Source organism: Phyllostomus hastatus, unplaced genomic scaffold (genome assembly GCF_019186645.2).
Source record: "Phyllostomus hastatus isolate PE091 unplaced genomic scaffold, TTU_PhHast_1.1 phas_scaffold_317, whole genome shotgun sequence".
In the NCBI taxonomy this organism is placed as follows: Eukaryota; Metazoa; Chordata; class Mammalia; order Chiroptera; family Phyllostomidae; genus Phyllostomus; species Phyllostomus hastatus.
The window spans coordinates 4,327,573-4,350,123 of record NW_025334023.1 but is presented as its reverse complement, the minus strand read 5'-3'; the positions used below and the strand labels follow the sequence as shown (position 1 = coordinate 4,350,123).

The window sequence follows — 22,551 nt, the reverse complement described above, 5'->3', positions numbered from 1 at the left end:
TGGAGCTAAAAAGCCTTAAGCAAAAGTTCTCAGAGCTTGGTCCAGAAAACCATGAGGGTTCCTGAGACTGCTTCATAGTCTGTGGCATCGAAAATATTTCATAATAATACTAGGCCATTATCTCCCTTTCCACTCTCATTTTCTCCTAACTGTATAGTACAGTTTTACAGAGTCTACAAGATTTGTGATATCACAGTAGATTGAGTGCAGAAGTAAATGTGAAAATTCATTGGTCTTTTATTAACCTAGACATTATCAATAGATAAATCCTAAGTTCTATGAGGTCTTTACAATTTTTAAGAGTGTAAAGAGGTCTTCAGACCAAAAAGTGTGGGGCATACTCATCCACATTAGTTTCCCCACCAAAACTGAAAATAATTAACAATCTGAAAAAAATTGGCAGTTGCCCTATAAGTCAACAAATATGCTTTTAAATGTCATGTATAAGTTGTTTCTATTGCACCTGCACCTACTTGACCACTAAGAAAGGGAAAAATTTCCTTAGAAAATATTTAATCCAATCCATTAATTTCATAAATTCCATGGCACTCTCAGCTAGAACGCAGGTCCAGCTAGGGAGCAAACTGTGTATCATAATAAAATGCACAGGAGTTCTGCTTCTGGTATAAGAGAATGAGCCCCTGACAAACTGGCTCCCCACAAGTAATTCCTATAAACTCTAGATAAAATACTAACAGCTACTACTTGAGGCTTCTGGAGAGATCAGAGAGACTCAGAACCTAGGGTAGGCAATCAAAACACAGAGCCAGCTCCCCCTTTTCTGTGGCTTTGCCCTGCAGGTGGCTACAGTGGAACACCAGCAGAAAAATGGCTTTCTGCTCTCCGGCCAGAGGCATCATCAGGAGGAGAGGCGAGGCACCAAGGGCACCAGAATGCAGGACTCCAGGGACCAGGTCCCTGTTCTGTTTAAATACCATGGAGCCCCTGACTGAACCCTCAGCAATACACACATGCACATATGTGTGGCAAGTTCCCATGCTTTCTGGGCTTCAGGGTAAAAGGACTGAACTAAAATCTGAGCCTAACCAAGTTACCATATTTTGCCACATATAATGTGCACCTTTTCCCCCAAATTTTTCAGGGAAAAAAGGATGCACATTATAAATGGGTAGTGCTAATTCTGTACCTATGTAAATGTTTTTCACTCTTTTATTCTTATGCATTAAAAGTATAACTCTAGAAACCAATGATATCCATATGCAAAATAATACCCTGGAATATGATCATCAGTTTTATATACAAATAAAATATTGAATTAAAAGTTAAAACAAAACATTTTTTCCTGAAAGTTTGGGCCAAAAATGTGGATGTTTATTATACATGGCAAAATACAGTAACTACCTGCTGAAATAAAAACTTCTCCATTCTTTAGAGTGAAGGAAGAAAATCCAGAGATTCTGCACAATTATATATGCGATGTCCCAGATACCATACATTATTACCCAATATATGAAGAGCCAGGAAAATGTGCCTTACTCTCTAGAGAAAAGACAACCAACATAGGCCAACTTCGAGATGGTCCAGATGTTCGTAATATTAGACAGAAACTCGAAAGCCACTATTTAAATGTGCTGAGTAAGAATAAGTGCATAATGCATAAAAAGCATTATGCATTCTCATAATGCATAAAAAGAGAATTAATATCACTCTGACTGGTGTGGCTGAGTTGGTTAGGTGTCCTCCCACAAAGTGAAAGGTTCCTGGTTCAATTCCTGGTCAGGGCACATGCTGGGTTGCGGCATGTATACAATGAACACTTCTCTCCCTCTCTTTCTCCCTCCCTACCCCTCTCTAAACATAAATAAAATCTTAAAAAAAAAAAAAGATCGAAAACCTCAGCAGAGTACTAAAAAATATTAAAAATCCAGGAGCCTTCTGCTTCTGGTCAAGATGGACTAGGAAACGGGAATACTGCCCAGGTAATTTTGTCAGTCCACCACAATCCTAACACCAATCTGATAAAGTAACTTAAAATAATGCATCCCAATATCCCTAATAAGTATAGGCACAAAAATCCTTAAATTATTACCAGATCAAATCCAACAAGATACAAAAAAGATTATTGTTTCATAATGAATTCAGGTTTATTCCAGAAGTGCGATGCCAGTTAAACATTTAAAATTAGATCAGTGTAGTTCACCATAACAACAGAATCATGGAGAAAATCACATGAGCATTTCCACAGGTGCATGAAAAGCACCTGATAAAATTCAACATCCATTCACGATAAAAACTCTCAGGAATTAGGAATACAAGGGAACTTCCTAAAACCAATAAAAGGCATTGCTAATATTGTAGGTATTTACTGGAGAAAGGATGGATCATTTTCCCCTATAAACAAGAACAAGGAAAAAATTTCCACCTTTATCACTTTCATTCAATACTGCACCTATATGTCTTAGCTATTGGAACAAGGCAGAAATATTCAATGAAGCACATAAAGCAGTCCATGTTTGTAGGTCCAATGTAAATCCCAAGAAATCCACAAAATAACAACCAGAACTAAAAAGTTAATAACAACATTGCAAGATGAGTTTAATAAATTTTATTCTTACACAGTAGCAACAAATGAGAAACAAAAATTCAAAAACAATCCCATTTGTAATCATGCCCAAAAACCTTTCCATAAAATAGTAACAAAATATGTCCAAAATCACTACAGTGAAGTATACAAAATATCATTGAGATAATTAAAAATAATCTAAATAAAGGAGATATATGCCATGTTCATGGATTGCAGACTTTGAGAGTTAAGATGCGATTCTCTACAAATTGATCTACAAATCCATATCAAAATCCCAGCAGGCTCTTTAAAATTTTTTTGCTAGAAACTGACAAGTTGATTCTCAAATTCACTTGGAAATGCAAAGAAACTAGAAAACATATAGGAGTTTTTTAAAAGAAGAACAAAGTTAAAGGACTCACCCTGTCTGGTTTTAAGACAATGAGTCTATAATAATAAGAGAGTATGGTATTGGTGAGGGACAGGCATACAGACTAATGGGGCAAAACAGAGAATCCAGAAATAGGTACACACACATTATCAACTGATTTTAGACAACACTACAAAACAGTTACATAGGAAAAGAAAAGACTGGTCAACAAATGATGCTGAATCAACTGGATACAGAAAAAAATTACCATGCTTAACTCATACAGAAAGACGAACTTGAGATGGATCAGAGATCTAAATGTAGAACCAGAACTATAAAACTTCTAGAATAAAACACAGGAGAAAATTTACGTGACTTGAAGTTAGGCAAAGATTAAAAAAAACAAAACAAAAACACAAAGAGCCCTAACCATAAAAAAATACACTGGATTTCATTAAACATAAAACTTCTGCTCTTTAGAAAACATCATTAAAAAGGCAAGCCACAGGCTGGAAGAAAATATTCCCAATACACATATCCGAAGAAAGATTTGTGCCTAGGAAAATGGAAAAGCTCATATTCTCTACCCTCATCTCTTCCTCTCCCCCCACCCCACCACACCCAACATAAAAATACAAAAATCCCACTCACAAATGAGCGGGAGGAAGGTATGCACCTACAAGTATGGAGGAGTGAAAAAAATTACTTGTAAATAAATTACAGATAATGGGAGCCCAGTTTCTCACTATCAGAAAAAGATACTACAAATAAAGTGAATGCGGAGGCTAGAATGAACCCTGTGGTTTTAAAGTTGAATAAATTCATATGAACTCATGTTTATTTTAATATATATAGATACTTCTCCATATCAGAGAGCCCAGAAGCAGTTACGACCCAGTAGCAACAAGCACACCCAGTCCCCAGGCCTCGTCTCTAAAGACTGTTTTCCAGTGAAAGGGACAGGACTGCTAGAAGAAAAGGCCAATTCTAGGGCTGATGGGAAAAACACCAGAAGAGCCTAGATCACATAATGCCCGAAGTTAAGGAAGTGCTTTAAAAAAACAAACAAAAAAGGGATGAAAGCATGTCAAAAGGACACAGAAATCAACTTGAAAGAGCTCTCAATGGCATGAGTTGAGCAAGAAAAGAAAAAACACAGTACTGGATTATAAACTGAAGTAGAAAATAAATATACACAAGTCCACACTGATAAACAAATGATTGAATAGATAAAAGGCAGGAGAAGGGGAGAAAAGGCAAATCTTCCTCACAAAGAACTTAAAAAATATAGATCCAGGAGCTTAAGTCCCCTCTTCTTGAGTATAGGGTGGACTTAGCATCCTGCTTTCAAAAAACTGAGTATGGGAAGGGAATTTTATAGTAGTAACCTGAAAGACACTATGCTAACCAAGAGATCAGGCTAATATAAACAGTGATTTGTCATGGTAATTTAATAAAAGGAAAGAATGAGAAGCTTTCGTAGATCTCAAAAGCCTAGGAAGACATGATGTCCAAATCCAGTGTGGTATCCTGGAGTGGAACAAAAAAAGGACATTAGAACCTAGTCTAACCATGACAAAACATCAGACAAAACCCAACGGCAGGATATCCTATGAGACACCAGACAAGTAATCCTCAAAACTATCAAAGTCACTGAAAACAAAGAAAGAAGTTTTCACTACCAAGGAGAGTCTAAGGAAGCATGGCCCTAACTGTAGTGTGGTTTCCTGCATGGCATCCTAGAAGAGAAAAGGAATATTAGGTAAAAGTTAAGGAAATCTGAATAAAGGATGAACCTTAGTTACTGTATTTTTCAGACTATAAAACACAACCCCCCAAATCTGGGAGGAAAGGGCATGCGTCTTGTAGCCCCAATGTAGTGTGCCTGGCTCTCGGGGCGGGGGTTGGGGGGGGGAGCAGGGTCACAGGTTATTAAATATTTTACCACATTTTTTGCTTCAAAACGTTTTTCTCCTATTTTCCTTCTCTAAAACCTAGGTGCACCTTATGGTCAGGTGCGTCTTGTAGTCCTAAAAATATGGTAATAACTTATCAATACAGCTTCATTAACTGTGGAAAAATATACCACGTAAGATGTTAATAACAGAGAAATTGGGTATGGGGTATATGGGGTAACTCTCTGTACTATCTTTGTAATAATTCTATATCTAAAACTATTAGAAAATAAAAAAAATATATATATTTTTAAAAAGACATTAGTGGACACATTGGGGAGACCTGAAAAAAGCCTGTAGTTAAAAATGTGTCCATGTTGACTTCTTAATGTAACGATGTACATGTCACATGTGCCACATCACAGGTAAGAGGCTCGCATTAGGGGAAACTGGATAAAAGGTACATGGGAGTGCCCAACTCTCTTTGCAAGTTTTCTGTAAATCTAAATAAAGAGTTTAGTTTTTAATAGGCAAAAATAATTTTATTATTAAATTAAAATACTTAAACCTACGAATAAAGATATGAGAAGTGTTCATCATAGCAATGTAATTATAAACAAAACTAAGAAAACACTGCATACCCATTTAAAATTGAAAAGACTGACCTCTTACATGAAACAGACAAATCCTTGAAAGGCATACCAGTAAACTACCAAGGTTCGCTCAAGAAGAAGATTACTTCAATAACCCTGCTAGTATAGAACTGAATACCTACTTCAAAATCCATGACAACAACTCCAGAAACAGATGGATTTTGGTAAATTCCACCAAATATTTAATAATAATTCTAATTTTGTACATATTCTTCCAGAAAATAGAAGAGGGAATCTTTCCCAACTACTAGATGTGGCCAAGATTATCCTGACAACAAAAGCAGACAGAGATTACAAGAAAGCAAAATGACAGACCAATATTCCTCATGAATATACTAGACGTAAAAATCTCTTAAAAAGTTTTTAGCAAATTAAATCTAGTAATATATGTAAAAAGAATAATTCATCAAGAGGGGCTTTCCCCAAGAATGTGAAGATGGATTAACCTTCAAAGACCAAAGATTTTAAAAAAGAACATATACACACAATATCTCAACAGATACAGGGAAGATACATTACAAAATCCAAAATATATATGCAAAATTTCAAAATGACAACAGCAGAAATTGCATAAGAAACATAATTAAATGCCCCCTCAAAATGTTGGATATTGATGGAATGTGAGAAGATGCAGAGTCTTTGAAAGCTATCTTCAAGTACGAACCCAATTTCTTAGAGATCTGATTTCTTTCAGCATCATATATGCCTTCTAACTGTATTGACTTATGCTAAATTAAAATTAGCACTTATACATTGAAAATGCTTGGAATGGAGTATGATGACCTTGGGCCAATTTGGAAAGGAAATGAGGAAATAAAAGATAATACTGAAAGTTTCTGATTTGCTACCGGCAAATCTTTAAGTAGATCCTTAACAAGTACATGGCATCACTCCTTGAAAGGAGACATGTAAACCAAAATATTATGGGAAAATTATTTTTCTCCAGGTCTCATTTTTCCTATCCTTCTGTAAGAGAACAAAATGCAACAAGTATTTATTGAGCACCTACTATGCATCAGACACTTTTTTAGACACCGGGGAATACACCAGTGGGGAAAGAAAAAAACAAACAAAACTCCCTCCCTTCACAGTTTACAGACAAAATATATGTAAGATATACAGCATGTTTAAAGAGAATAAATACTATGGAGATAAATAAAGCAGAGAGGCAGGCAGAATGTACTGAGAGGGGTGTGGTTTTAAGTGGGCTTGTAAGGGGACTAGATGATTTCTAGGTTCACTTTCAGTTCAAACAGCCAACGATTTCCTTCTAGGCTGATTAGCAGCATAAAAACACACAGTGAACCTCTGAACTTGACCTCTTTAAACTCACATATTCTATCACCTTGTTCTGTATGTCACCACTTATATTCTAGAAAAATAGGATTAAACATACATTTTTCCATACTGAGACAAAGCATATGCGGTTATTTAATGAAATAAGTAATTTCCCAGTCTTGCCTTGGGGGAAGAAAATAAGAAAAATAAAACCTAGCAATTTCTCCCCAGACAAAGGTTCTAAAAATGTGGCATTTTTGCATGATATAGAAAGAATGAAAATTAGCTGTTTTTCCTCCCCCTCCAATATATTTGTGGTCTGGAATCTCTTCCTTTATTGGGCCTAAGTTACAACAAGAGGTGGTTTAATAGCGTCTCCAAAATAAAAGATTTGCCATAGGCAAGAAAAGTCATATAAATAATAAGTATTACTACTATAGCTATTGCAGCTACAATATTTTGTATGCCTGCTATGTGCCAGGTACAGAACAAGATATTTTATGTATTAGGCTGAACTATATGAAACTGTCATTTATAGGTCAGTATCAGCAATTATATATAGTTTAAATAGGTTTTCATTTATTAATTTCAAATTCCATGAGAGAGAAGTCTGTACAGGTTAATTACGTTGCTGCAGTTCTATAGCTCATCTAAATTATTATCTTGGGCAAAACTTCAAGGTAACATGAAATTTCTGCTTGGGTAATGACATATGGCCCTCTGCCAAGTTGGCAGTGCTAAAAATGACAACTGGAAGATACTGCCTATCTATAATAATGAGTTTGTGCAAACAAATAACTTCTAAAAATTTTTAGTTAGGGCTTCATTTAAGATTTAAATTTTATTTTAAGTATTATAATTCGAGCACTAATTTCATCAAAAGCTATTCATAGCTATGTGGCTCAATGTATTAGTTATAACCACTATCCTACTTACAAAGACAGAATCTTCATTCCAAAAGAAATACTGTTTTTCTCCACTAGAAAGAATAACCAAAAATTATACTAATGTCTTAAATCTGTTTATTTGGAATGGAATTTCTATTTCTTTGGAAATACCTCATTAAAAGAATCTCTCAAAAGAGAATTGTCTATAAACCAGCTTAATAAATTCAATCCAAATAATTTTAAATTCATCTTTTAATAGTAGGTAAGTCCCTAAAGATTTTTCCTTCTTCTGGCAGCTATTTTTCATTCACTGTACAGTTCATGTGTAGAGTTCACATTTATAAGACATTAATAAAATAGCTTTTAATTATCTTCTAAGTAATTCTATGTAATCTAAAGTGTCATCTAGCAGAAAGAGGCAGGCACTTTGTACATTACATTAGTAGCAGATGTGAAAGTTTATTTCCAACACTTAAATGCCAACAGAAGTCTCAGTGAAGCATTAAGAAAAAAAAAAACAAGAAAACTACCTAAAGTGTTTTTTTTGGGGGGTAAGAAATTAATATAAGAAGAGTATGATGATTATATTAGAAATCAAGGAGTTTATACAGATAATATATAAGAACCTACCAGCTCATTGCTTGTAGATGTGAGTCTTAGTTTTTCTTCAATTTCCTTTCCAATTTTCTGAACAGTTACCTGAGTCTGTTTAATTGCACACTGGGCTCTATGAAGCCTAGAAATAAAAGATGTAGAAAAATTTAAGTAATTAACTTTCAACACTGAAGCACAGATATAACTGGAGGACAAATCTTCCAGGATAAACAGAATTAATAATGAACCCAAATTGATTGTTTCACAATTTTCTAGCATATTTACAATGAAACACAATATGCTCTGAAAGCGCCCGTTCTACACCTGCCTGACTGCCTCTGACACATTGAGAGCTAAAATGAAGAACTCATAGGAGCCTGGAAGAGACATCAGAAAATCATCTAGTCAAATCCTATCATTTTACAGATGCAGAAACTAAGGCCCAAGAGAAGTTAAATGGATTGCTAAAATCGCCAAGAGAACATGAATGCTATCAAGACTTAATATTACTTATGAGTATTGATAAAAATTTAATAATCTCAATTAAGAAGACTGATTTAAAGCACCAGCCAGGATGAAACAAGCGGCATTAAAAACGATTGAGCTATTTTCTTTTTTGGTTTAATTATAGGTTTGTGTTTTTCTTGGTCTCTGTCCTCCAATATAGTGTGTGTGTGTGTTTCTTATACACTTACATATTAAAAATGGTCAAACTGTCTTTATTTGCAGATGACATGATTTTCATGTAGGAAATCACTGGGAACCTACAAAACGACTACTATGACTAAAAGTCAGAGGACACAGGTGAACACACGAACTTCAGGGTATTTTGGTGTACGGGCCAGCGATTTTGCAGCCACAATCACAATCCTTTTGGATGGAAATAAAGAAGAAGCTGATATAATAATTCATACAGGAAAAACGTATCTAAAAGAGATAAACCAATCTTGTAATCTGCCAGATTTCAAGGCTTATTTTAAAATATATATTTATTGATTTTAGAGAGAAAGGAAGGAGTGGGGAGAGAGAGAAAGAGAAACAAACATTGATGCGAGAGGAAAAAAATCAGCTGGTTGCCTCCCGTATGCACCCCGGCTGGGGATCTAAAACACAACCTAGCTATGTGCCCTGACCAAGAATCGAACCTTCAGCCTTTTAGTATACAAGATGATAGGCCAACCGAGCCACACTGGCCAGGGCTCACGGCTTTCGTTTTTATAAAGCTACATAATCAAAACAATATGGTACTGGCATAAAGATAAAAAAATAGATCAACGGAACAGAATAAAGAGTATATGTATAGACACCTACACATAGATGACTGACTGATTTTACACAAAGGACCTGGGCAAATTAACAGAGAATGTAAAGTTTTTAACATAAATGATGCTGGGACACTGGATAAACATTGAGAAAAATGAATCTCATTCCCTACCTCACAACATACACAAAACAATTAATCGAAAAAGATCATAGTAAACATAAAAGCTAAAAATCATAAAACTTCCAGAAGAATACATGGGAAAATCTCTTGAAACCTTGGGTCAGGCAAAAATTTCTTAGAGAAGACACGAAAAGCACTAACCATAAAATTTTCAATGGATAAATTGGACTTTATCAAAATAAAAAAAAAATGTCTGTTCATTTCAAGATGCCATTAAGTAAATGTAAAAGCAGCCCAAAGACTGGAAGAAAGTATTTGCAAAACATCGACTGACAAAGAACTGTCTTTGGAGTATTTAAAGAACTCTTACAAACCAGTAACAAAAAGACAACCTAACTAAAAAGGAGCAAAAGTATGAAATACTTAACAAAAGAAGATATAAGAATGGCAAATAAACATAGGAAAAGATGTTCAACATCTTAGTCACCATGGAAATGCAAACTAAAATCATAATGAAATACCATTTCACACCTGTTAGGACAGCTAAAATTAAAATGACAACACTCCATGGGAGCAAGGACAGGGATGAACTGGGACTTGTATGCAGCACTATCATTTTGAAAACTGTTCCTTAGAGAATTAAACATACATCTAACATATGACCCAGAATTTCTACTCTTAAGTATTCATTCAAGACATATAAAAACATATGTCCACAGGAGGGTTAGTGTAAGAATGTTCATAGAGAACAACCCAAATGCCCAGCGAACAGGAGAATTAATAAACAAATTGTGATATATAATGAAATTCTACTCAGCAATAAAAGAACACACCACTGACACAACAATATAAATGAATCTCAAAAACATTATGTTGAGTGAAAAGAGCCAGAAACAAAAAAGCACATACTGTATGATTCCATGCACACACAGTTCATGAACAGGTAAAAGCGATCTCGGGGGACAGAAACCAAGAGCTGCTGGCTGCCCGTGTGGGGTGGGAGCGACCAGCGAAGGGCAGGCAGAGCGAAGGGATGATCTGAGGTGAGGGACACATTCTGCATCTTGACCAGGGCAAGGGGTCCATAGGTCTACATGGAATTTAAACTTAAGAGCTACTCCTTCCACTATATGTAAATTTCACCTCAGTTTTTAAAAACTGGTCAACAATTCTAACCTGAAAGTTATCCAATATATGAGGAGGTTAATGTTACTAGGGATTTGATGGCATCGATACCTCTGCCAACATTATTATTATTATTATTATTATTATTACTACTACACTATACATGAAAAATATTCATGATATATTATGCACTTTTGGAAGTTGCTGGCAGTTATTAAGGATTTCTTAGGTCATCTCAAAGGGAGCAGCTCTCATTATAGCTAATTCGCTCATGAGATGAGTTATTCAGCGACTTCCTCAAGGCTCCTAAGGAATCCAATAGAATCATCCCACTACCTCTTGCTCTGGGTGTGTATATGCACACTTTTGAGAGTAATACTCTCTTAGAAAGGTGGCTCTAAAGAAATTTAAAAGCAAGGAAAAGCCCTTTGCGATGTGCTCCCAGCACACTGCAGCCCTTTTTCTCGATGCCCTTATCTTGCCCACTGCACTCCAGCAGTACTGGAGTACTGACAGCTCCCCCCACACATCACGCCATTCCTTGCTCCTGCACCCTTCGAGCGAGCTGTCCTATCTCCCTCCAGGCTTCCCCTGGCTGTTAAACAGATAAGTACACTCATGATCCATTAAGAGGCAGCTCAAGCATAACCTCTTTTTCAAAGGCCTTTACAGACTATTCCAGACATGTGGAGGCACTCCTTCTCCTGGAATTCCATGGCATCATGTATACAGTGTCGCTAACAAAGATTACAGAACCGCACTTAAGAGCAGCTATTTATTTCCTTGTCTATTTCCTCTCCGAGAAAAAAATTTTTTTTTCATGTACATTCCCAGCACATAGCACAGAACAGGGCACAAAGTAGGCACTCAAAAAGTTTTTGCTGACTGCATGTCGACTAATGCCTTATTATAAAAACACAGTCTCAAGATTTAATTATTTTTTAACGAACAGTGGGAGACTGAAAGATTAACATGATAGTTTTCTATATTTATAATTTCAAAATAATATATTCAAAACAAAGAGCACACAAATTAAAGACCACTCATTTGGGTAGGGAAATACTATTTTTACTAAAAACATTATCATAATTCAACAACGATAGGCATTATCAACCTAGAACAGAAATCAACAAAATACCCTGTTACTTTAAAAGAGGGAAAATGCTGCCTAAAACTCACTGGTACTATGCAAACAACCTTGTCAAATGGTAAAGACTTTAAAAATAAAAATGATTCATGACCATAATTAATGTATGACTTCAACTATTTGGCTCTCACTGCCCCAGACGCTTTCTGATCTTACCTTAGGGGCTTAAAACACACAGACAGAGTCACATTTCCTCCAATCTTCAGTGTTATCCAAATAGACTTCCAGAGCCCCTGCTACATCAAGACAGAGCTAATAACGTCCCCCTTTCAAACCCAACAGCAGAATAAAAGTTTGAAGTCTTTAGGCGTTTAGGCATAACATGGGACATCCTGATTCCCCTGAGCCTGAGGAGGTGAAAAATTAACAAGCAAAGAAACAACTGCTTTACCTCCAAACCAGCTAGCCAGTTTCAGAGGAATGTTTCTTAATTTTGCAGACTATGAAATGATACTGTACAGCAAGAAATATATTATCCCTAGTCATCTGGGTGACCGGTCAGTTACAACACTAACACCCTGAAGCTGAAATAAAACTCATCATCACTGGTGTGGGAAGGAGGGACCAAGTAGCTATTTGATAGGTATTCTGATTAGAGCATCCCTGTTACTTAATATGATTTGAGATAACAGTACAATTGAAACTGGGCTAAAAAATAATGCTTTGCAGTTAGGTATTGGTGTGACTGTAAAGATACATTGAATAAAAGGTATTATATCAAATAAATATTAAGAAACACTAAGACAATACCAATGAGATATTAACAATAATCTCAGTAAAAGAGAAATTAAAATTTTTGTCTATTTAGTGTTGATCTTATCACATCTGAAGTGCTGCATTCAATTTTAAGAGGAAAACTGGAACACATACAAAGGCAGTGATGTATAGGAGCCTATTGAGAAAAATAAAGGCTTTATTATTAATGACTCTGTATTCCTTATGAAAAAGCCTAGATTTTTATTCTGAAGGTATTCAATAATCATTAAAAAAGTTTTAGGCTGGGAAAAATTTAATTGCATTTACACTTTAAAAAGATCTTTCTTCCTGTAACAAGGTGACTGGGACACTGGGAAACACGACGATTGTAAACAGAAAGGCTAGTGTGAGGTTACTGCAACAGTCTTAGCAAACATTAGGCATTGTCCTAAATTAAACTAGTAACAGGGGGGACAGTGTAGATGTAAATGAATTTTTTTAAAAAAGACATGCCTAAAAATAAACTACCAATATCAAAAATGCAAAGAGGAGATATCACTACAGATTCCATAGACATTTAAAGGGAATCAAGGGAAAAGTATGAACAATGTGCCAATAAGTTCAACAACTTAGATGAAATAGCCAAACTGTAAAAGCTGCAAGTTTCTAAAGCTAACGTAATAGCTGTTATCAGTTAAAAGAACTACATTTGTAGTTAAAAACTTTCTTACATAGAAAACTCTAGATTCCAATGGCTTCACTGGTGAAACACTAGTCCTAACAAAATCTTTCAAAGAAAAGGGAACACTTTTCAGCGATTTTATGAGTCCAGTATAACACTGATACCAAAATATGACAACAATGTGACAAGAAAAGAAAATTATATATGAATATCACAAATGAATACAAATTCATAAGAGAATGAAGGAGAAAAATTATACAATTATTTCAAAAGATGTCCCCCTGCAAAAAATTAGATAAAATGATTAAAACAAAAAACCCTAAACAAATTAAGCTTCCTCAATCTGATAAAGGATTTATACAAAGAAATCTATAGCTAATGTTATACTCAAGATCAAAAATAAGTAAAGATGTCTATTTTCACCATTCTATTCAACGTTGTATTCAAGGTCCAAACCATTGTAATAAGGAAATAAAAAGAACTCACAAATATTGAAAAGGAAGAAGCAAAAACATCAATTTACAGAAGCTATGACTATGAACATGAAAAAATAAAAAAACAATCTATAATCAAATAAATAAACTTAGCAAGATTGCAAGATTCCAAATTAAAATACAAAAGTTGACTGGTATTTTTACCTAGTACCAACAAAGAATTAGAAAGAATTCTAGTGAAAAATATGAAAGACCTATACACTAAAACATAAACTAAAAAACACTACTGAAAGAAATTTAAAAACACCTAAGTAAATGAAGACATTCTATTTCACAGGTTGAGAGACTCAGTATTGTTACCAAGACAAGTCTCTATCAGGGTTACTTACTTCATAAGTTACATAAATGTTTAATCACTGTGTTGTCTAATCACTCTGTTGTATACCTATGTCAACTGCAACTGGAAGAATTTTTTTTTGTTTTTAAAAAGAAATAAAAAGAAGCCAAGGTCTCCCTTAAATTTATCTCTATAATCAATGCAATCCCAATCAAAACCCTAGCACTCTTTTCTTTTTAATTGACAAGCTAATTCTAAAGTTGATATGAAAATGAAAAAGTCCTAGAATAGCCAAGCAAATGTTGAAGAAGAGCAAAGCTGGAGGGCTACGATACCAGATACCATGACTGACCACAACGCTATGGTCTGGAAAGCAGCTGTAGTTACATAAAGCTAAACAAACAGATGAAAACAATTCAGTTTATAAAGACAGACCTATTCAAATGCAGGGTGGGGGGAAAGTAGGTTTACAGTTGTTCATATGGAAAGTAATACAATAATTAGTATATAATAATACAAGCATAAACTGTGTTCTGTGTTCTCACAACTCTAAATCTACTTTGGCCATACTTTGTATAATCAACTTATTTTCTGATTAGGGAAAGAAAAGCTATGTCAACAAATGACCCTGAAATAACTGTGTAGGTTGATAATAAGTCATTAAGCAATTATAAATCTTCCTATCTTTACTATCATCTAGCTTATTTTGCTCCCAAAGTTTTCACTACATTGCTTGTCAAACACCTTACCTAGAGTTATTATTTGGATCTACAAATCTAATTATACTTTCAAAATGGAGACTTTAGCCTGAGATAAGTTGTTCTTGGGAATAGCTCACTAAAGGGGAAAGGATTTAAGTTTCAATTTGAAGAAAGGGTAGGGAAGACTCTGAGGGCTGTACAAAGAGGACAGCCATTTAGGGCACTGGGAATAGATTTTCAAAGTCGCTGAAGAAACAGAGTGCATTGCAGGCTCAGAGCAAGAAGTAGATGGTGTTCCAAAGCAAAAGGTGCATGAGAGCAATGTCATGAGAGGCAGTCTGGGAATGTCGGTCAGAGTCAAGTTGCTGTGTTTTTTTTAATGCTTGAGAAATCTTTTTCATGTCCATATCACCTACAGCAGTCTTGGACACATGGGAATCACTCACATACTTGTTGATGGGTTTATTAAATACGATAGTTTCCCAAAACACCAGAAGTCTACCCTAAAGCCTGCTTCTACATTCCTCTGTCTAGACCATGAACATAGTTGAGAAGAACACACAGTCTCATGATAATAGAATCAAATAAAACAGAACACTACTTATGAAATTAACATACTCTCGTGGAAAAGTAAATGGTAACATTGTGTGTGGGAAAGTTATATTGAGGAGATGGTAGCTGGTATAAAAGCATGGGACAATAAGGGTGTCTGGCCTAACCAACATGTGCCCCCCAAAATTAGCAAATAACACTGATGAAGTAACAGTTACACAATAATCAACTCTTCAGAGTTCCAATTTACATCTCATATAACTCATTTCAGGCAAGAGGAACCACATTTGGCATAAGAGCAGGCCAAATCCTTTCCAGACATTTTCATAATACTATCCATGTGCTAAAATGCAAGTTTAATTTAAAATATATTCATTGTATAATAAACATACTTATAGAAGTACATTACATACAAAAGTACTTCAGAATTAGAAATAAGAAAGGGAACAAACTATGATATGGGCAAGATGTTAAAAATTTAAAAAAATATTACATACAACTTTATGCCAATAAACTAAAAAAACCCATGAAAAGAAAATGATTTTCTAAAAATACTAAACATTGTCATGTTGTCTCAACAAGAGATTAAAAACCAGAATAGATAATAACCATACAATAAACAACCAAACAAATACAGTAAAGTTGCAGGATACCTTGTCAATGTACAAAAATCCACTGCATTTGTATATACTAATAATAAAATTTCAGAAAAAGAAATAAAAAATAATTCCTTTTGCTGTTGCAATAAATAAAGTAACCTAGGGAAAAAATTAACAAAGGATTTGAAGGACCTATACAGTAAAAAGTACAAAACATTATTAAAAGAAGCTGAACAAGACACAAAGAAATGTAAAGATACTCTGTATTCATGGGTTGGAAGAATCAACATAGTTAAAATGGCCATTTTACCCAAAGCAATACACAGATATAACAGAATCCCCATCAAAATCCCAATGGCATTGTTAAAAAAAAAAAAAAAGAATAAAAGAAATAGAACAAAACATCATCAGATTTGCATGAAACCACAAAAAACCTGAAGAACCAAAGCAATCCTGAGAAAAAAAGAACAAAGCTGGAGACATCATATTCCCTTCAATTACACTACAAAGCAACAATAATCAAAACAGCATGGTATTGGCAGAAAAACAGACACACAGACCATAGAACAGAATGAGAGCCCATAAATAAACCTGCATTTACATGGGCATATAATTTTTGACAAAGGAGCCAAAACCATACAATGAAGAAAAGAAAGACTCTTTAAGAAAAGATGCTGGGAAAATTGGAAAGCCACATGCAAAAGAATGAAACTAGACTACTATTTGCCACCATACAGGAAAATTAACTCAAAATGGATCAAAGACCTAAATATAACACATGAAACAATAAAATTTGAAGAAGATACATGATTTGGTACCTGTGTTTTCTCAAAAATCTTTGAGATTTTATGAATCTGACCTTAAAGGCAAGGGAAGTAAAGGCAAAAATAAATGAATGGGACTATATCAAACTAAAAAGCTCCTGCACAGCAAAAGAAACCATCAACAAAACAAAAAAGCAACCAACCACATGGGAGAGGGTATTTGAAAACAACACCTCCCATAAAGGGTCAACATCCAAACTACAGGGTCCAGCAGAAGTAAGGCCTGCTTGAGTGTGGTTGGTAGGGTAATAATATGGGTATAATAATTTATAGTTTTAATTTGAACATTTCACCTAAAATGTTATATGGTGTGCTGGAGTGCGACATTGTCATGTTACAGAATTACAGGCTTATGATTTTGTAATAAAATATTTTGTAATAAAAAAAGAGGCGTTATTTGTGCTGGACCCTGTATATTAAGAACTCATACAACTGAACAACAAAACAATCCAATTAAAAAATGGGCAGAGGACCTGAACACTTACCCCAAGAAGACATACAAATAGCCCACAGATACATGAAAAGATGCTCAACTTCACTAGCATTAGGGAAATGTCAATCAAACCACAATGAGCTACAACCTCACACTTTAGAATGGCTATATCAAAAAGACAATTAATAACAAGAGTTGGAGAAATTGTGGAGGAAAAAAAAAAAGCCCCCATACACTGCTGGTGGGAATGTAACCTAGTAGAGCTATTATAGAAAATAGTTTGGTGGTTCCTCAAAAATTAACAATAGAGTTAGCATATGACCCAGCAATCCCTCTTCTGGATATCTAACTGAAAAATTTTAAAACATTTATTTGTAAACATATATCTACTGCTACGTGCATACTGCAATCAAGACATGGGAATAGTCAAAGTGCCCTTCTTTTGATGACTACATAAAGATGTGGTACATACACACAAGAGAATACTACTACTCAGCCATAAGATGAAATATGGTCATTTGTAACACTGTGGATGGATCTGAGAATATCAGGCTAAGTGAAATAAGTCAGGAAAAAAAAAACTCATATGATTTCACTCATATGTCGAATATAAAACCGAAAGTAACAAACAAAGAAGACAGAAAAACAAAAACTCAGATACACAGACTACATACAGTATGGTGGTTACCAGATGGAAAGAAGGGTGAGGGAGGCAGAAAAAGGGGTAGGGCATCACCATGTGGTGATGCAAGGAGACTTGACTTTGGGTGGTAAACACACAATGCGATATACAAATGATGTATTATAGAATTGTACACTTGAAACCTATGTAATTTTATTAACCAATCTCACCCTGCTAAATTTAATAAATTTTTTAAAAGAAGGCAATTTCATATGTAAAGAACTCGATTTGTTAAGAGGACTTAGTTCTAGCCCTGGCTGGTTGGCTCAGTTGGTTGGGTGTCATCCTGCAAAGAGAAAAGTCATTGGTTCAATTCCCAGTTGGGGCACATGCCTGGGTTGCAAGTTTGGTCCCAAGTCTGGGCATGTATGAAAAGCAACCAATTGGTATTTCTCTCTCTCATTGATGTTCCTCTCCCTCTCTTTCTCCCTCCTTTCCCCTCTCTCTAAAATCAAAATAAAATAAAAATTTAAGAAAAGATGACATAATTCTAAATGCTTATGAACCTAGCAATAGCTTGAAAATACATGAAATAAAATGTGATGTGACAGAGCTGTAAAATGACACAGGCAAATCCACAACTGTAAGAGATTTTAACAGCCCTCTCTGAATAAATAACAATGACCAAAAAACAGCACACAGAAAATAAGTCAGGATAAAGAACACTTGAACAACACATCTAACCTGATCAACATTTATAGAAGACTCCAATCAACATTCTTTTCAAATGCACATGACATGTGTAACATTAGAAAACATATTCTGAACCGCAAGTATCAATAAATGTAAAAGAATTCAAGCCATATGATGTTAATTTCTCTCATCCCAATAAAAGTTAACTAGAAATCAATTTTTTAAATCTGGAAAATATATATAAATATGTGAAAAACAAATAACAAAATTCTAACAAAATACATAAATATGTGAAAACCAAGTAACGAAGTTCTAAATGACCCATGAATCAAATCAGAAGGAAAATTAGGAAGTATTTTAAAATGAATGAAAATGAAAACACTACACACCAAAATGCACAAAATGCAGCTAACGTCGAGAGAAATTATAGTACTAAAACTATGTATTAGAAAACTAGAAAAGCATCAAACAATAATCTCGGCTTTCACCATAAAAAAGCTAGACTAAGAAGTGCAAATTAAACTCAAAGCTGGCATAAGAAAAGTAAATAATAGATATAGGAACTGAGATCAATGAAAGAGAAAACAAAAGCAATACAGAATAATCAACGATACCAAAAGCTATTTGTTTGAGATTAATAATATTGGTAAACCTTAAGCTAGACTAACCAGGACAAAATAACCCAAATTATCCCTGGCAGGAATAAAAATTACAACTTTCCAAATTCTACAGACATGAAATTTTACCATACGGGCAAAATGGACAAATTCCTTAAAAGAGACAAACTACCAAAGGAAGACACAGGTGCCTGAATAGTCCTATATCTAAGAAATGTAATTTTCATGAAAATCTTCCTACAAAGAAAATTTCTGGCCCAAATGACTTCACTGTGAGTTCTACCAAACATGTAAAGAACAAAGAATACCAACTCAATGCAATCCCTCCCATAAAATTGAAGTGGGAATATTTCTCAATTCATTCTATGGTCCCTTACAGAGGAATCAACTGTTGATGGACATAGGATTTTTTCCCATTTTTGATTAATAGAAAAAAAGATCTTATAAACATCTGTATACAAATCTTTATTTGGACATATGCTTTCATTTCTCTTGGACATATATCCAGGAGTAGAATGGCTGGGTCATACGACAGGTATAAGTATTTTGGAATATCCACAGAATGAAATTCAACTTAATAACAAAAAGAAATAAACTACAGTTGGCCCTTGAACCATACAGGTTTGAACTGCATGGTTCCACTTAAACACAGTATTTTGAACACAGTAACATGACAAATCTCAAAATAATTATTTAGAGATATAGAAGGCAGACCAAAAAAACATGCTATATGACTCAGCTTAGAAAATTCAAACTAATCTATGGTGAAAAAAGCACAGAGGTGGAGAAAGAATGAGTGGGAAGAAGGGATTACCAAGGGCACGAATACACTTTTAGAGCTGTTGAATATGTTCATTGTCTTAATTATGGGGACCATTTCATGGATGTTTGTTTATCAAAACTTACCAAATTGTACACCTTAATTATGTGAAGTGTATTATGTCAACTACATGTTAATAAAGCTGTTATTTTTTTTAATCCTTAGCACCAGAATTGAAGACTCTTCATCTCCGTTAATTCTTACAGCAGTATACCACTAGCCCTGTAGATACAGACATCATGGTATTTGCCTAAAAACTACAGTAAAAATAAAAATCACCAAATATTCACTAAACACCCTCAAATATTCCATTAATTATTTCAATCAATATACACTCAGAACCTAAATACTGAACAGTGCTGAGCTAAATGCTAAGGGTGGTGCAAAGAAGAATTATATCTGATATTTTCCAACAATCTCTTTTAAAATATTTAATTAAATGTTACTGGCAATAGGAAACAATGGCCTTTCTCAGTTTCTGGCCCCTCATTTATAGATATGTACATACACAGAGGAACAGAAAAAGTCCAGCCATTGCTAATATAACAAGAATGGTTTATACAACATCAGTGTAACCTGGCAGCCAAAGAGAATGAACTGGAAGGCACATGTGTGAACAATGACAACTTCACTGTACAAGTCAGTGGGGACAGTAGATGCCATTGACTGAGCATGTGTACCCTGTGGCTGTCACATTCAAATTGACTAAGCAAGTAGAGTAAGGAATCTGCATCAGATTTTGCCTTAAGCTTGGAACATTCCGACAAGGAAACTATTCAGATGATTCAGAAGTCCACAGCTAAGGCAACTGGTGATTGGCAGCTTCACCATGACAACACACCCACTCATGCTGCACATCTCCTGCAGACTTTTTTGATGAAACATCAAATCACCCAGGTGACTCAGTCCCCCTACAGCCCAGATTGAGCACTCTGTGACTTCTGGCTTTTCCCAAAACTAAATTCACCTTTGAATAGGAAGAGATTTCAGACTGTCAATGATATTCAGAAAAATACAACAGGGGCAGGTGATGGGCATTGAGAGAAAGAACTGTGAGATGTCCCAAGGTGCCTACTTTGAAGGGGACTGAGGTGTCATTGTCCTATGTACAATGTTTCTTGTATCTTGTGTCTTCTTCAATAAATGTCTCTGTTTCTCATATTACATGGATGGATACTTTCTGGGCAGACCTCATGCATATGTCTCTACAAAACTGCTGCAACATTTTGCTCTATATTTTAAAGATATTTGATCACTAGGCTAGTAGGAAACGTCAGCATTACTACTATGTGCATTATGAACACATGAGGTAGGAGTTTTACCATTTACCCATGTATTTTTAGAGAGGCAGCTTACGGCAGCATGTCTTTCACCATTATACAGTTGTATCACCCATGAACTGAGCACATGTCCTTAAAAATCACATTAATACTCCTAATAAAATGATCAATATTTGTAATAGTTTTGATGAAAAGACTAGATAACAATAAAGCAGCATTTAGTACAGTTACAACCCCACGTTAGCCACCATCTCTATCCAAGTAGGCTGTTTTACCTATCACACCTACCTCCTGTCTGGGACTATACAATAAAAATAATCTGCTTTAAATTAAAAAAGCCCCCAAAAATGTAGTACGGGAGACACCAGGGAAAGGGTGGATGCCTGACCCAGAGTGTGTGAGCCTGAGCCAGGACACAGGGGAGTCCGAATGAAGGTAGGAGGATGATGACTCACTGCAGGGTGTGGAACCTCAGTGGGGAAAGGATGGCATTTCCATGGTGGCAATGGGACAGCAGCAGCAGCAGCAACAGGAGATTATTACCTACAGAAGGAATTGATCTAGAAAGTAAATATACTGAAGATTATGGGAAGCTGGGTTCCTCACTTTTGGAAAAGGGAGTCACAAATACAGAATGAAAGTGAAAATGAACCTGTGGCATTAAACTGAAATTGAAGCTATCTCTGTGAACTCATGGTTTTGACATAGATAGGTGTGTGGGTAAGTAGATGGGTAGAGAGGTAAGTAGACAGCTGGATGATATAAACATACAGACAAGTGTGTATGTGTATAGCCGTGCATACTTGCACAGATTTCACAGCTCTCTCTGCTGAGGGCCTGGGAGCAGTAACACCCGAGTTGCAAAGAACACATATAGACCCAGATTTTGGTTTCTATAAAACTGTTCTTTACTAAAAGAAGCCAAAACTCCTTAGAGGAATGACTAATTCTAATGCACGGACAAAGAAAATATATGGAACATGTTGTTCTGGAAAGTAAGGAAGTACTCCAAGAGTGATGAAAATAGGTTAGGAGAAAACAGAAGCTAACTTGAAATGGTTCCTATGCCAAACCTGGAATAATTTGAATATCAAAATAAATATAGTAACAGATTATACCACCTACCAGTAAAACAGGAATCCATGAATGTAGACTGATAAAATAAATGAGGAAAAGGAAGCTTTTCCTTAAAGAATGTCAACTGGCAAGCATAAAAGAGATGACAGAATTAGAAAATAACCATCTGACAACCATCGTTTTAATAATTAATTCAGTCAGGAAATATCAATGTACTTTAAAACTAGTGGGTAGAAATTTGATAAGAAATATTTACATAATCTAAAAACACCTCCTCATAAAATACAGATTGCAAAGTTAAAAAGAGTAACTTTACAGAGGAAAAAC

General features: G+C 35.1%; 1 protein-coding gene across 2 annotated transcripts in view; it reads right to left on the bottom strand.

The window, feature by feature from the left end:
• UVRAG (UV radiation resistance associated) overlaps positions 1–22,551 on the bottom strand; it is a 292,940-nt gene that overhangs the window by 159,985 nt on the left and 110,404 nt on the right. For both annotated transcript variants that reach the window (XM_045818150.1, XM_045818151.1), the window contains one exon: positions 8,238–8,343. In XM_045818150.1, coding sequence (XP_045674106.1) covers positions 8,238–8,343 — 106 coding nt within the window. The remainder of the gene's footprint in view (positions 1–8,237; positions 8,344–22,551) is intronic.